This window comes from Physeter macrocephalus, chromosome 10 (assembly GCF_002837175.3).
Source record: "Physeter macrocephalus isolate SW-GA chromosome 10, ASM283717v5, whole genome shotgun sequence".
NCBI lineage: Eukaryota > Metazoa > Chordata > Mammalia > Artiodactyla > Physeteridae > Physeter > Physeter macrocephalus.
Genome location: NC_041223.1, coordinates 51,152,679 through 51,167,558, shown reverse-complemented (window position 1 = coordinate 51,167,558; position 14,880 = coordinate 51,152,679). Strand labels below are relative to the sequence as shown.

General features: G+C 38.5%; 1 protein-coding gene across 5 annotated transcripts in view; it reads left to right on the top strand.

Annotated features, from left to right (window-relative positions):
• FIG4 (FIG4 phosphoinositide 5-phosphatase) overlaps positions 1-14,880 on the top strand; it is a 129,412-nt gene that overhangs the window by 98,622 nt on the left and 15,910 nt on the right. The window contains exon 23 of one of the 5 annotated variants that reach the window (XR_008618380.1): positions 13,098-13,233. The exons of 2 other annotated variants lie outside the window; for them this stretch is intronic. Coding sequence is in view for 2 of the 3 variants with exons in the window: in XM_055087558.1 (XP_054943533.1) it covers positions 9,765-10,089 (325 nt within the window). In the remaining variant the exon portion in view is untranslated. Of the gene's footprint in view, positions 1-9,764; positions 10,129-13,097; positions 13,234-14,880 lie in introns of those variants that run through there. 2 more of the 5 variants (XM_055087558.1, XM_055087559.1) reach the window with 2 other exon arrangements.

Genomic DNA, 14,880 nt, shown 5'->3' with positions numbered 1-14,880 from the left:
TGCTGCACGTGGGCTTTCTCTAGTTGCAGCGAGCTGGGGCTACTCTTCGTTGTGGTGCGCGGGCTTCTCGTTGCAGTGGCTTCTCTTGTGGCGGAGCACGGGCTCTAGGCACATGGGCTTCAGTAGTTGTGGCGCACGGGCTTAGTTGCTCGGCAGCATGTGGGGTCTTCCTGGACCAGGGCTCGAACCCGTGTCCCCTGCATTGGCAGGTGGATTCTTAACTACTGCACCACCAGGGAAGCCCTATCTCTCCTTTTTGATGATATTCTAATAGGAGTGAGGTGATATCTCATCATGGTTTTGATTTTCATTTCCCTGATGATTAGTGATGTTGAGCACCTTTTCATGTTCCTGTTGGCCCTTTGTATGTCTTCTTTGGAAAAATATCTGTTCAAGTCCTTTGCCCATTTTTTAGTTGGATTATTTGTTCTTGTGCTATTCAGTGGTATGAGTTCCATATATATTTTGGCCATTAACCCCTTATGAGATAACGTGGTTTGCAAATATTTTCTCATTCCATAGGTTGCCTTTTTCATTTTGTTGATCACTTCTTTTACTGTACAGAAGCTTTTTAGTTGGATGTAGCCCCATTTGCTTATTTTTGTTTTTGTTGCTTGTGCTTTTGGTGTCATATCCACAAAACCATTGACAAGACCGATATCAAGGAGCTTTTCTCCTATGTTTTATTAAGAGTTTCATGGTTTCAGGCCTAACATTTAAATCTTTAATCCAATTCTGCTTTTGTGTGTGATGTGAGAAAGGGGTCCATTTTCAATTTGTTTTGGATGTGAATATCCAGTTTTCCCAGCATTATTTATTGAAGAGATTATTTTTCTCCATTGACTATTCTTGGCTCCCTGGCCAAATATTACTAGACTATGTATGGATAGGTTTATTTCTGAGCTCTCAATTCTGTTCCATCAGCCTATGTGTCTGTTTTTATGCCAGTACCATACTGTTTTGATTATCATAGTTTAGTAATATGGTTTGAAATCAGGAAGTGTGATGCCTCCAGTTTTTTGGGTATCCCCTGCATCGGCAGGCGGACTCTCAACCACTGCGCCACCAGGGAAGCCCCCGTTTTTTGGGTTTTTAAAAAATATTTATTTGGCTGCGCTGGTTCTTAGTTGCAGCATGTAGGATCGTCATTGCTGTGTGGGGGATCTTTTAGCTGTGGCATGTGAGCTCTTAGTTTTGGCATGTGGAATTTAGTTCCCTGACCAGGGATCGAACCCGGGCTCCCGCATTGGGATCCCGGAGTCTTAACCACTGGACCACAGGTAAGTCCCGATGCCTCCAGTTTTTTGGTTTTTTTTTTAAATTCTTCTTTCTCAGGATTACTTTGGCTTTTTGAGATCTTCTGTGGTTCCGTAAAAAATTTTGAATCATTTGTTTTATTTCTATAAAAAATGCCATTGGAATCTTAACAGAGATTGTAATGAATCTATAATTACTTTTTAACATTATTCTTCCAGACCATGAACACTGGATACTTTCCATTGAATTATGTTTTCTTCAGTTTCTTTCATCAGTGTCATATAGTTTTCATTGTACAGCTCTTTTACCACCTTGGTTAAATTTATTCCTAAGTACTTTATTGTCCTTGATGCTATTGTAAAGGGGATTGTTTTATTTCTTTTTCAGATAATTCATTGTTAGTGTATAGAAACTTAACTGGTTTTTTGTATCTTGATTTATTATCCTGCAAATTTACTGAATCCATTTATCAGTTTTTTCCTGGAGTTTTTAGGATTTTCTATCTATATATCAACTGCAGATAGAAGTAATTTTACTTCATCCTTTCTGATTTGGATCCCTTTTACTCCTTTTTCTTGCCTTATTGTTCTGGCTAGGATTTCCAGTACTGTGTTGAATAGGAGTGGTGAGAGTGGGCATCCTTGTCTTGTTCCTGATCTTAGAGGAAAATCTTTCAACTTTTTATCATTGAGTCTGTTAGCTGTGGGCTTGTCATATATGGTCTTTATTATGTGGAGGTATGTCCCTTCTGTGCACAACTTGAGAGTTTTTATCATGAATGGATGTTGAATTTTGTCACACGCATCTATTGAGATGTCATGTGATTTTTGTCTTTCATTCTATTAATGTGATGTGTCACATTTATTGATTTGCATATGTTGAACCATCCTTGCATTCCAAGAATGAATCCCACTTGATCGTGGTGTATAATAACTTTAATGTACTGTTGAATTTGATTTGCTAGCGTTTGGTTGAGAGTTTTTGTACCTATATTCATTGAGGATATCGGCCTGTAGTTTTCTTTTCTTGTAATGTCCTCATCTGGCCTTGGTATCAGGGTAATGCTGGCCTCATAAAATGAGTTTGGGAGTGTTCCCTCTTCAATTTTTTAGAAGTGTTTGAGAGATTGGTATTAATTCTTCTGTAAATTTTTGGTAGAAATCACCAGTGAAACCATCTGGTCCTGGGCTTTGCTTTCATTGGGAGGTTTTTATTACTGATTCAATCTTCTTACTCATTATTAGTTCAAATTTTCCATTTCTTCGTGATTCAGCCTTGGTAGGTTGTATGTTTCTAGGAATTTATCCAGTTCTTGTAGATTGTCCAGTTTGTTGGTGTATATCAATTGTTTATAGTTGTCTTGTATGAGCCTTTGTATTTCCATGATATCAGTTGTAATGTCCTCTTTCATGTATAATTTTATTGATTTTGGTCCTCTTTTCTCCTTGGTTATTATAGCTGAAAATTTATGTGCTTTGTTTATATTTTCAGAGGACCAGCCTTTGGTTTTGTTAATCTTTTCCATTATTTTCCTATTCTCTATTTCATTATTTCTGCTTTAATCTTTATTATTTCCTATCTTCTGCTAACTTCTGGGTTTTTGTTTTTTGTTGTTGTTTTATGCGGTACACGCGGGCCTCTCACTGTTGTGGCCTCTCCTGTTGTGGAGCACAGGCTCCATATGCGCAGGCTCAGCGGCCATGGCTCACAGGCCCAGCCGCTCCGTGGCATGTGGGATCTTCCGGGACCGGGGCACGAACCTGCGTCGCCTGCATCGGCAGGCGGACTCTCAACCACTGCGCCACCAGGGAAGCCCTAGTTTGTTCTTTTTCTAGTTCCTTGAGGTGTAAAGTTAGATTGAGATCTTTTTTTCCTTGATAAATGTGTTTCTCTCTGTAAACTTGCCTTTTAGAACTTCTTTTGCTGCATCCCATGAGTTTTTTGGTATGTTAGTTTATATTCTTGTCTCAAGATATTTTTTACTTCCCTTTTGATTTCTTCTTTGATCCATTGGCTGTTCAGGAGTGTGTTGTTTAATTTACATGTCTTTGTGAGTTTTTCAGCTTTTCTCCTGTTGTTTTTAGTTTCATTCCATCGTGGTCAGAAAAGATACTTGATGTAATTTCTATCTTTTGAATTTGTTGAGAGTTGTTTTATGACTTATCATATCATCTAGCCATGAAAATGTTCCATGTGCTCCTAAGAAGAATGTATATTCTGCTGCCGTTGGATGGAATGTTCTGTATATGTTTCTTAGATATATTTGTTTAATAGTGCTGTTCAAATCCTGTTTTTTAATTTATTTTCTGTCTGGGTCATGTATCCATTATTGAGAGTAGGGTATTAATGTCCCCCTACTATTATTGTATTGCAGTTTATTTCTCCTTTTAGTTAGTATTTGCTTTATATATTTAAGTGCTCCAATGTTGGATGCATGACTATTTACAATTTTTGTGTCTTCTTGGTGGATTAACTCCCTTTATCATTGTATAATGACTTTCATCATCTAAGAGATGACCATTTTTAACTTAAATTCTATTTTGTTTGATATAGGTATAGTGACTTCTGCTTTCTTTTGGTCACCAATTGCTTGAAATATCTTTTTCCATCCCTTCACTCTCAGTCTTTGTGCGTCCTTAAAGCTAAATTGCGCTTCTTGTAGGCAGCATATCATTGGATCTTCTTTTTAAATTTATTCAGCCACTCTGTGTCTTTTGATGGGAGAATTTAATCCATTTACATTTAAAGAAATTATTCATAGGTAAGGACTTACTATTGCCATTTTGTTCACTGTTTTGTAGATCTTTTGTTCCTTGCTTCCTCTCTTGCTGTCTTCCTCTGTGATTTGATGACTTTTTGTAGCAATATACTTTGACTCCTTTATCACAGTCTTTTTTGTGTCTACTACAGATTTTTCCTTGTGGTTACCATGATACTTACAGAAGATATATTTGTAGCATCCTATTTTAAGGTGATAACTTCAACAGCATGCAGAAACTTTATACTTTTACATCTCCCCCACCACCCGTTATGTGGCAGTAGGTTACTGATGGTATGATTTACACCTTTTTAATATTATATACTCAATAACAAATTATTCTAGTTATGGTTATTTTTAATACTTTAACTTTTAAAGTAGAGTTGCATGTGAATTATGCACCACCATTACAACATTAGAGAATCTGACTTTGACTATATATTTACATTACCAGTGAGATTTACACATTCATGTTTTCACAGTGTTAATTAGCATCCTTTTATTTCCACTGCCCAGCGAGCTCCCTGGCCAGACAGGGCCACCAGCTCAGCTCTGCAGATGCAAAGAGCCTCTGGCTGGGATCTGTGTTCAGTTGTAGCTGCAGGGAGGAATATGTTCTGCCAGGATTTGAGTGCTGATTAAGCCCCGCCCCCTTCTCCATTTCTCTCTGATACTCCATGATCAAGCTCCAGAGATTTCCCCAGTGGTCCCTGTGAGGTGAGACCCGAGTGGGCCCCCTAGGAAGTACCCTGAAGGGCTGGGGGAGCTGGATATTTACTTTGGGTTCTTTTTTCCCCCACTGTAGAAACTATAGACCTGGGGGCCCTCTTGTGTGGCCTTGTGACTGTCCAGGGGATGAGCAGTGCAGTCAGAGTGTAGCCATTCCTTTTATTCTTCTAATGCTTTCCTTCTTGGTCTCTGTGGGTCCAGGGGGGTGCTTCCATTTCACCCCCTGGATTCTGGGATTTTTCACAGTGGTGACTTGTCTAAGGATAGTTGCTAGTTGGTTTTCTTGTGAGGGGGATGATGTTGGGGACAACCTACATTGCCATCTTGATCCATGATTTTATTTTCAGTTCAAATTGCTGAAGCTCTTCAAAAGAATCCCTTGATCAACATGCCTAGAACTGAATCAAGATTTCTTGATTTCCATTTGCCTATTTCTAAATACTTGAAACCCTAAAAGTTTTGCTTTCTTTCTTTCTTTCTGTATTTAACTTACTCTTAGAATCTTACAATTTAAAAAAATTATGGCAGTTTGATCTCAGTTGGAAAGAAGGGAAATTTTTACATTAAAAAAAATCTTCCTTCTCAAACCCACTTTCCATTTGCTTGCAAAAGCACTCTTTATAAGATGGTTTACATCCATTAGTAAAGGTTCACAGTTTCTATTCTGTATGTGTCATGTCACCAAAACACTAATTAAGCCCCAGAATATCTGAATAAAATGTATCCTGTCCTTATGCAGGAAAAAAGAGGACTTGAGACTATCTTGACTTTCTTAACCATTACTATTTATAATTGTGTTAGAAGTTCATTACTTAATGTCAAAATTAAGTCAGTGCTTTTTAAGCATTGTACATCAAAGTAATATCTCTTTAAAGATAAAACTCTTTCAGGCTTATTTCAAAAGATGAATAGCTAAATTGGTAGTTCCTTTATCATGTGGTTAGAAAATAGGAAAGTAAATTGACTAAATAGTTAATATGTTCGGATACATTTAGTTTCAGTAATAGAGCAGAGCTAGGAAAAAAAAATTCTGATAAAGAGAAAAAATATAACTTTAGGTATCGTTTTGGGAACTCTAAATAAAATTATATTTGAAGCTTCTCAAACCAATAACTTTGTCCTTTATACTCTCTTTTACTCATTATTACTCTTGTGCAAAGATTTTGCTTTTACTTGTTTCAAACAGTTTTAACACAGTAGGTATTATTCTTCTTGGGTTTTCTCATGCTGTAACAAAATCAGTTATTGGTTTATTTATATATCACGTAGATGGTATAATTAAATTGAATTATTGTTTACTAGTTTATTTTTCATTTTAGCATTTAATTTCTGTTTTTACGTATGGAATCTTGGCTATTTCCCAACAGTCTCATATGAGAAAATCAACTGGTGTCATCTGAATTCTTCACATACTTCTTTCCTCCCAAAAGCCATCTGTAATGGCTTCTAGAGATACATAGATAAGTCAGATTTGTGTGGAAAGGTGCAAGACAGCATTCTCAGAATGTTCCATTCGTGTACACATGTGTGTTTGGCATATTAGGACTGTGAAATTTGGGAACTGGAAGATGTTTAGGGGTCACTGGACTCAGTCCTCTGATTTTCTAAGAAAACAAGGCCTGGAGAGGGTCTGTGGCTCATTCAGAGTTACAGAACTCTTAAGTGATAAAGCCGGGACTCAACTTCATTTCTTTGGGACTTAAACCCAAAGTCCAGTAACATGATAGCCTGAGCCAGGCAGCTGGAATTCTTCCAACCCCTACTCCTATTGGGTGCAGCTAAAAGTGGGGGAGCCTCCCACAGGCAGCATGTACAGTAACAAATAGTGACAACTAGCACCTCGTCACCAAAGGAAGAAAAAGAAAACAGTAAAAAGCATAAAGCAGTGAGGCTCAAAATGTGGTTTGCAAACTCCTCGGGAGTCCTCCAGCCCCCACTGAATCAAGTCCTTCTCTGGCCTGGCCCCTATAATGAATGCACCTCCATCCCAGGCAGGCCTTCAGCATTGGAAGGGCCATGAGGGAAGGGGCAAGGGCCTGGGAAGGTGGGGGTGGGTAGGCCAGTTACACTTAATAATTTTTATTGCTTCATTAAGTATCAACCCTTGAATGTATGTCTTTCTAGTATTCTTTGGGGCAAAATGGGAGCTACACATAAAAGACTTCTGTTGTATATCAAAATATGATGGTTGTCAAGGAAAAGCACGTGTGAGAGCTGAACTCATCACTTTCTTCACAGAACACCAATTAAAATAATGACTGACAAACTATGGTTCTTCAGACGAGTATTTAGCAGACACTTTTTCAAAAATGAACAGAGTAAATAAGCCTGTCACTTCAAGAAAAACAATTGAAAGTATTTGTTACAAGTGATAAAGTTAGATATTTCAAGCCAAAATCAGAATTTTGGAAAACTTGTATCCACCATCATTAGCAATACTTAAAGGTTTTTCTGGTGAGATTGGTAACAATCTTAACAAATGTGATTTTTTTTTGATATTGTGTAATGAAATGTCTTACATTTGGAGGATCTTCGTAACTCAGTGAGTCAATATTGCCCAAATGACCAATGCATGCTATTAAAAAAATCATCCATGAATAAGAAAACCCATTCCAAGTGTAAGACCAATGGGTTTTAAGATAAAAGCGTATGAAAAGTTCATTGACGTGATTTCAGATTCTACACTGCAACTAACCTTTAAGAAATTTGTCAAGAAGTTTTGATGTAGCATCAAAAAAAAAATATCCTCAGTTATCTGGGAAAACTATTAAAATACTTCTTCCTTTTCCAATTACATGTCTCTGTGAGGTCAGATTTTCTTCATTATACTTCAGCCAAAACAATATATTATGACTGATTCAGCCAGAAGCAGATTTGACAATTCAGTTGTTTTCTATTATACCAGACATTGAAGAGGTTTGCTAACATGTAAAACATCACTTCCTTTTAAATTTTCTTTTGTTTTGGAAAATATTTTTCATTAAACTATTAATATTTATTAGGTTTATAATTGTTACTTTTTAAAATTTATTTTTATATTTATTTTTGGCTGCGTTGGGTCTTCATTGCACGTGAGCTTTCTCTAGTTGCAGCAAACAGGGGCTACTCTTTGTTGTGGTGCACAGGCTTCATATTGTGGTGGCTTCTCTTGTTGTGGAGCATGCTCTAGGTGTGCAGGCTTCAGTAGTTGTGGCTCTTGGGCTCTAGAGCACAGGCTCAGTAACTGTGGCACATGAGTTTAGTTGCTCCATGGCATGTGGGATCTTCCCAGACCAGGGCTCAAACCCATGTCCCCTGCATTGGCAGGCAGATTCTTAACCCTGCACCACCAGGGAAGTCCCTATCATTGTTACTTTTAAGTGAATTAATAGATTTTAAATTTTTCTCATACAGTAAATATCAGTAGATATAACCCAATAAACCAAAGCTTTTTGGGATCCTAAATAATGCTTTTAAGAGTATAAAGGGGTCCTGAGACTAAAAAGGTGTAGATTATTTGACCATTTATGTCAGTATGAAGCACTAAGGCAACCAAGGCATTACTACATTATAGCTTTGTTCAGTCCTTACCAGAGGAGTGATATTCCTGACCAGTTGAAGAAATGTTTCTCTTCTATAGTTTTTGTTTGTTTGTTTAAGGAATTAAGGAAGCAAATAGTTCTGAGACCCTCTGATTCATTGGTTACTTTATTCACTTGCTCACTCCTTCATTCAGTGGCTTTTTTCACAAAACTAGAACAAAAAGGTTTTAAATTTGTATGGAAACACAAAAGACCCCAAATAGCCAAAGCAATCCTGAGAAAGAAAAACGGAGCTGGAGGAATCAGGCCCCTGACTTCAGACTATACTGCAAAGCTACAGTTACCAAAACAAAAACAGACATATAGGTCGATGGAACAGGATAGAAAGCCCAGAAATAAACCTACACATCTATGGCCAATTAATCTATGACAGAGGAGGCAAGAATATACAATGGAGAAAAGACAGTCTCTTCAGTAAGTGGTGCTGGGAAGACTGGACAGCTGCATATCAAAGAAAGGGAATGTTCTGATTTCAAATGCCATACGCAAAAATAAACTCAAAATGGATCAAAGACCTAAATGTAAGACTGGACACTATAAAACTCCTAGAGGAAAACATAGAACGCTCATTAACATAAATTGCAGTAATATCTTCTTTGATCCATCTCCTAGAGCGAACAATAAAGTAAACAAATGGGACCTAATTAAACTTAAAAGCTTCTGCACAGCAGAAGCCATAAACAAAATGAAAAGACAGCGCACAGAATGGGAGAAAATATTTGCAAACAAAGTGACCGACAAGGGATTAATCTCCAAAATATACAAACAGCTCCATATCAAAAAAACAAACAACCTGATCAAAAAATGGGCAGAAGATCTAAATAGACATTTCTCCAAAGAAGACATACAGATGGCCAAAAAGCACATGAAAAGATGCTCAACATCAATAACTATCAGAGAAATGCGAATCAAAACTACAATGAGGTATCACCTCACACCGGTCAGAAGGGACATTATTTTAAAAATCAACAAATAATGCTAAAAAGGGTGTGAAGAAAAGGGAACCTTTTCTACACCGTTAGGTGGGAATGTAAATTGGTACAACCACTGTGGAGAACAGTATGGAGGTTCCTTAAAAAACTAAAAATAGAACTACCATATGATCCAGCAATCCCACTCCTGGGCATATACCCTGAGAAAACCATAATTCGAAAAGATACATGCACCCCAATGTTCACTGCAGCACTATTCACAATAGCCAAGACATGGAAGCAACCTAAACGTCCATGGACAGAGGAATGGATAAAGATGTATATATATACCATAAGTTTGTTTTATTACTCAACCATAAAAGAGAATGAAATAATGCCATTTGCAGCAACATGGATGGACCCAGAGATCATCATACTAAGTGAAGTCAGATAGAGAAAGACAAATATCATATGATATCACCCATGTGGAATCTAATTTTTTTTTTTTTTTTTTTTTTTTTTTTGCAGTACGCAGGCCTCTTACTGTTGTGGCCTCTCCCGTTGCGGAGCACAGGCTCAGCGGCCATGGCTCACGGGCCCTGCCACTCTGCGGCATGTGGGATCCTCCCCGACTGGGGCACGAACCCGTGTCCCCTGCATCGGCAGGTGGACTCTCAACCACTGCGCCACCAGGGAAGCCCTAATTTTTAAAAAAATGATACAAATCAATTTTTTTTTTTTTTTACAAAACAGACTTATAGAAAACAAATTTATGGTTACCAAAGGGGAAATGTTGGGGGGAGGGAAAAATCAGGAGCTTAGGATGAACATACACACACACTGCTATTTATAAGATAGATAACCAGCAAGGACTTACTGTAGAACACAGGGAACTCTATTCAGTATTCTGTGATAACCTATATGAGAGAAGAATCTGAAAAAAAATGAATATATGTATATATATAACTGAATCACTTTGCTGTACACCTGAAACTAACACAACATTGTAAATCAACTATACTCCAATAAAATTTAAAAATTACATAGAGTGCTTACTGTATTGCAGAAGTCACAGGGAAGGATACAAATATGCACTAGAATTTGCCTGTTTAATCACAACAGATGGTCTTCCTCCTGCACTACACACACTGAAAGCACCAAGGGGTGTAAAAGCCAAACTTTTTTCACTCGTAGAATAAATTGTTTAATGCCTTTGGCAAAGAGCCCTTGCCACAAAGCTCATTAGTGAACAGTTACATCATGAAAGTTCTCTCTCATCTCATTAAAATATAAAATTGATTCAGAAGTGAGAACATATACTCACAAATATGTTCTTCAAAGGATAAGTCTGTCTTAGGGAAGATGCTTGTGGGCTTGGCTGTCTGTGATTGTTGCAGTTCCCTCAGTATCAGAAAGAGTGTGATGCAGAGAAGCAGTCTGTTAAGAAAGACAGCCATGAGAAATGAGATCATGTTCTCTGAATACCCAAGGGCATGCTTACATTTTACTTTTCAGATAAGATGCTTAGAAGGGTTTTATTTACTTAAACCAAGCTGCTAAAATTTTGCAGACCTTTCTCATGTGCAGACTTGGTTAATTTTTCATGTCACATGAAGCGTTGAGATAGCTGGAAGTATTTATCTCAGAGCTTAGAATCATGTGATCATTCCCTCAAGTAATACTTGAATTACTGTCCAGTGAAGCAGGGCTTTTTCAAGTTGTTTTGGAATCAATAAATGGAACATATAGGGAGGAAGATTTAGGGTCACTGAAGAGAAAACCTGTTCAACAATTAGAACTATCAACAATGATATGTATGGATGGACCCAGAGACTGTCATACAGAGTGAAGAAAGTCAGAAAGAGAAAAACAGATATCGTATATTAACATATATGTATGTGGAATCCAGAAAAATGGTACAGATGAACCGGTTTGCAAGGCAGAAATAGAGATGCAGATGTAGAGAACAAATGTATGGACACCAAGGGGGGAAAGCGGGATGGGGGTGGTGGTGGTGGGATAAACTGGGAGATTGGGATCAACACGTATACACTAATATGTATAAAATAGATAACTAATAAGAACCGGCTTTATAAAAAATAAAAATTCCAAAAAACAGTGACATGTAAACATTCCATTATGAAAAGTCATGAGTTCTTCTATCACTAGAGTCCTCAAGTAGAGGCTGGATAACCTTCTACCAGCAGTGTTGTAGAGTTTCTTCTTGTAATCTGAGGTTGGATAAGATGATTTGGAAGGAAGGTCATCTCTAGGATTCTGTAATTATCATTATCACAGCCATGAGACATCTGCTGGGTGGGATCATTAGCAGAAAGTATGTGATTTATTCACCACATATTTATTAAGCACCTACTATGTGTCAGACACTGTTCTAGACACTGGAGATACAGTAAAGAACAAGACTGACAAGGTCTCTCAAGGCACTTATGTCCTAAGATAGGCAGACAAGCACTGAACTAATAAACCAGACAATTTCATATTAGGATAAATTGCCTTGAAGAGCACAAACCAGGATGATGGGAGAGAGTGGTTGGGGCAGGTACGAGTCAGGAGCTGCTTTAAATTAGGTTTTGAGGAAAGTCTCCTCGAGGAGTTGAGGTTTGAACTGAGACCTGAATGCAGAGGAGGCGTCTGTCCTGAGATGACTGGGGAAGAGTGTTCAAAGCAGAGAGAACATGCGCAGAAGCCCAGGGCAGAAATAAGCTTGGCATATTTATGAAGCAAACAGAAGACACAGAGATGGCCAACAGACACATGAAAACATGCTCAACCACTAATTATTAGAGAAGTGAAAAAACTACATTGAGGTATCACCTCACACCAGTCAGAATGGCCACCATCAAGAAGTCTACAAACAATAAATGCTGGAGGGTGTGGAGAAAAGGGAACCGTCCTACACTCTTGGTGGGAATGTAAGTTGGTACAGTCACTATGGAGAATGTTATGGAAGTTCCTTAAAAAAACTATGAGTTGCCATATGATCCAGCAGTCCCACTCCTGGGCACATATCTGGAGAAAACCATATATAATTCGAAAAGATGCATGTGCCCCAAGTTCACTGCAGCAGTATTTACAATAGCCAAGACATGGAAGCAACCTAACTGTCCATCCACAGAGGAATGGATAAAGAAGATGTACATATGTACAACGGAACATTACTCAGCCATAAAAAAAATAATGCCATTTGCAGCAACGTGGATGGACCTAGAGATTATCATACTAAGTGAAGTAAGACAGGGAAAGACGAACATCATATATCACTTATGTGTGGAATCTAAAAAAACGGATACAAATGAACTTATTTACAAAACAGAAAAAGACTCATAGATATAAAAAACAAACTTATGGTTACCAAAGGGGAAAGTAGTGGGGGGAGAGAAAAATTAGGGGTTTGGGATTAACAGATACACACTATTATATATAAAATAAACAATAAGGTCCTACTGTATAGCACAGGGAACTATATTCAATATCTTGTAATAACCTATAATGGAAAAGAATCTATAAAAGAATGTGTGTGTAAGCGTAAAACTGAACCGCTTTGCTGTACACCAGAAACTAACACTGTAAATCAACTATACTTCAATTTTCTGAAAGCATATAAATTAAAATACAGCAAAAACATTTCACTAAAAAAAAAAAGCAAAGCCAAGTGAGAGAGGCACAGAGGAATGTGCTTTGGGATGGAGTGAGGCATAGGTAGGGGCCAAATCTCATAGGAGCTTCACCGTTATTTATCCAGCGAGAAGCATGGGGGTTGGCGGGGGGTCCTTTTCAGTGAGGAGTGGCATGCTCTAATGCACTGTCTAAAAGATGACTATGGGTGCTTTCTGTTTGTAGGGGCCAAGGATATAAACAAAGACGGGAATAGGAAGAAACTCTAGAGAAGTGTGGTTTCACAGAAGCCAAGAGAAGAAAATGTTTCGAGAAGGAAGGAGTGGGCAGCAGTCTTGAATACAGAGAAATTAACAGGGAGGTATTGATGGCCTTGAGAAGCAAATGTTTATGGGTGGTAGCTTTGCAAGCCCACTGCAGTGAATTTAGGAAACAACGGGAAGGGGGTAAGAGAAGATGGGGAGCAGAAACCATTTCAAAGATGCTGTGGAGGGATGCAGAGAAATAGGACATTGGGAGGAGGGTATAGGGACCATTTCTAGGATGCAGCTACTACAGCAGTTCTCTGTGCTGACAGGTGGGGGTCTGCAGAGAGTCAGATACTGGGGGTGCTGGACAGAGTAGTTAATTACAGGAGAGAGATCCTTGAAAGGGCCCTGTGAATTGTTTTGCCTCTTTATTGGAATCCAAAATTTCGTTATTTTTGATGTTGATTCGTTTGTCAGAATGTTCTTGTATTAAGTTGAACCATATGAAGTTACCAATACTCATATTTTTTACCTACGAAAACAGCAGTGGCTTCTAATTCTACCTAATAGAATTAGGATTTTCGACCTTAGAGAGTTTCTCCCATAGGTCTTTATAGTTTCTATACATTCTTAATTTGGAAACAGTCTCAAACTTATCAGAGTTGCAATTACAGAACAAAGTATGTTTCCCTCCCCGCCCCCGCACCATTTGAGAGTAAGTTGCAGACCTGATACTCTGTCTCTCCCTAACATTTGAGTAGGTATTTTGTATAAATAAGAAGATTCTCCTATAAAATCACAGTACAATCTAGTAAAATCAGGAAATTAACAGCAATACATTGCTGCCAACTAATCTTTCAACCCCATTCAGTCTTTGGCTAGTTGTCCCAATAATGTCCTTAATCTCAAAAGGAACTAGTCCCGCATCTCACATTGCAGTTAGTTGTCATGTCTCTTTAGTCTCCTTCATTCTAGAACAGTTCCCCAGTCCTCCTTGATTTTTCATAACCTTGACACTTTGAAGAATACAGTCTAATGACTTTGTAGAACAGCTCCCAGACTGAGTTTGTCATGGTTATCTTTGGCAGTTTGGTTGCCAGCCTTCAAACTGGCCACACCTCCTGTTATTCAAACCCTCATGCAGTCTCCTCCCACACTGTACCAGAGTTGATCTTTGTGACCAAGAGCATAGAGCGGAAGTGGTTAGGTTATAGAAGCGATCTCTTGGATCACTTGCTCTGGGGCAAGCAAACGTCCTATGGACAGGCCCAGATGGCAAGGAACTGAAGCATGTAGCCAACAGCCAGTGAGAAACTGAGGCCTGCCAACCATGTGAGTGAGCATGGAAGTGGATTCTCCAGCCCCAGTTAAACCTCAAGATGACTGTTGCCCCAGCCAGCAGCTGGACTTCAACCTTATAACAGACCTAAAACGAGAATCACCCAACTAAGCCACTCTCAGATTCCCAACCCCCAGAAACTGTGACATCATAAATGTTCGTTGGCTTAAAGTACATAACGAATACAGGCAGGAATATCACAGAAGTGATGGTGGGTTCTTTTTATTGCATCCTATCAGGTGGCACACAATTTCAATTCATGCCATTACTAATCATCTTTATTTCAGTCCCTTGATTAAAATGGAATCTTCTGGGCTTTTCCACTTTTTGCTCTCCACCCCGCCCCCCTTTTTTTTTTTTTTTTTTTGCGGTACGCGGGCCTCTCACTGTTGTGGCCTCTCCCTTTGCGGAGCACTGGCTC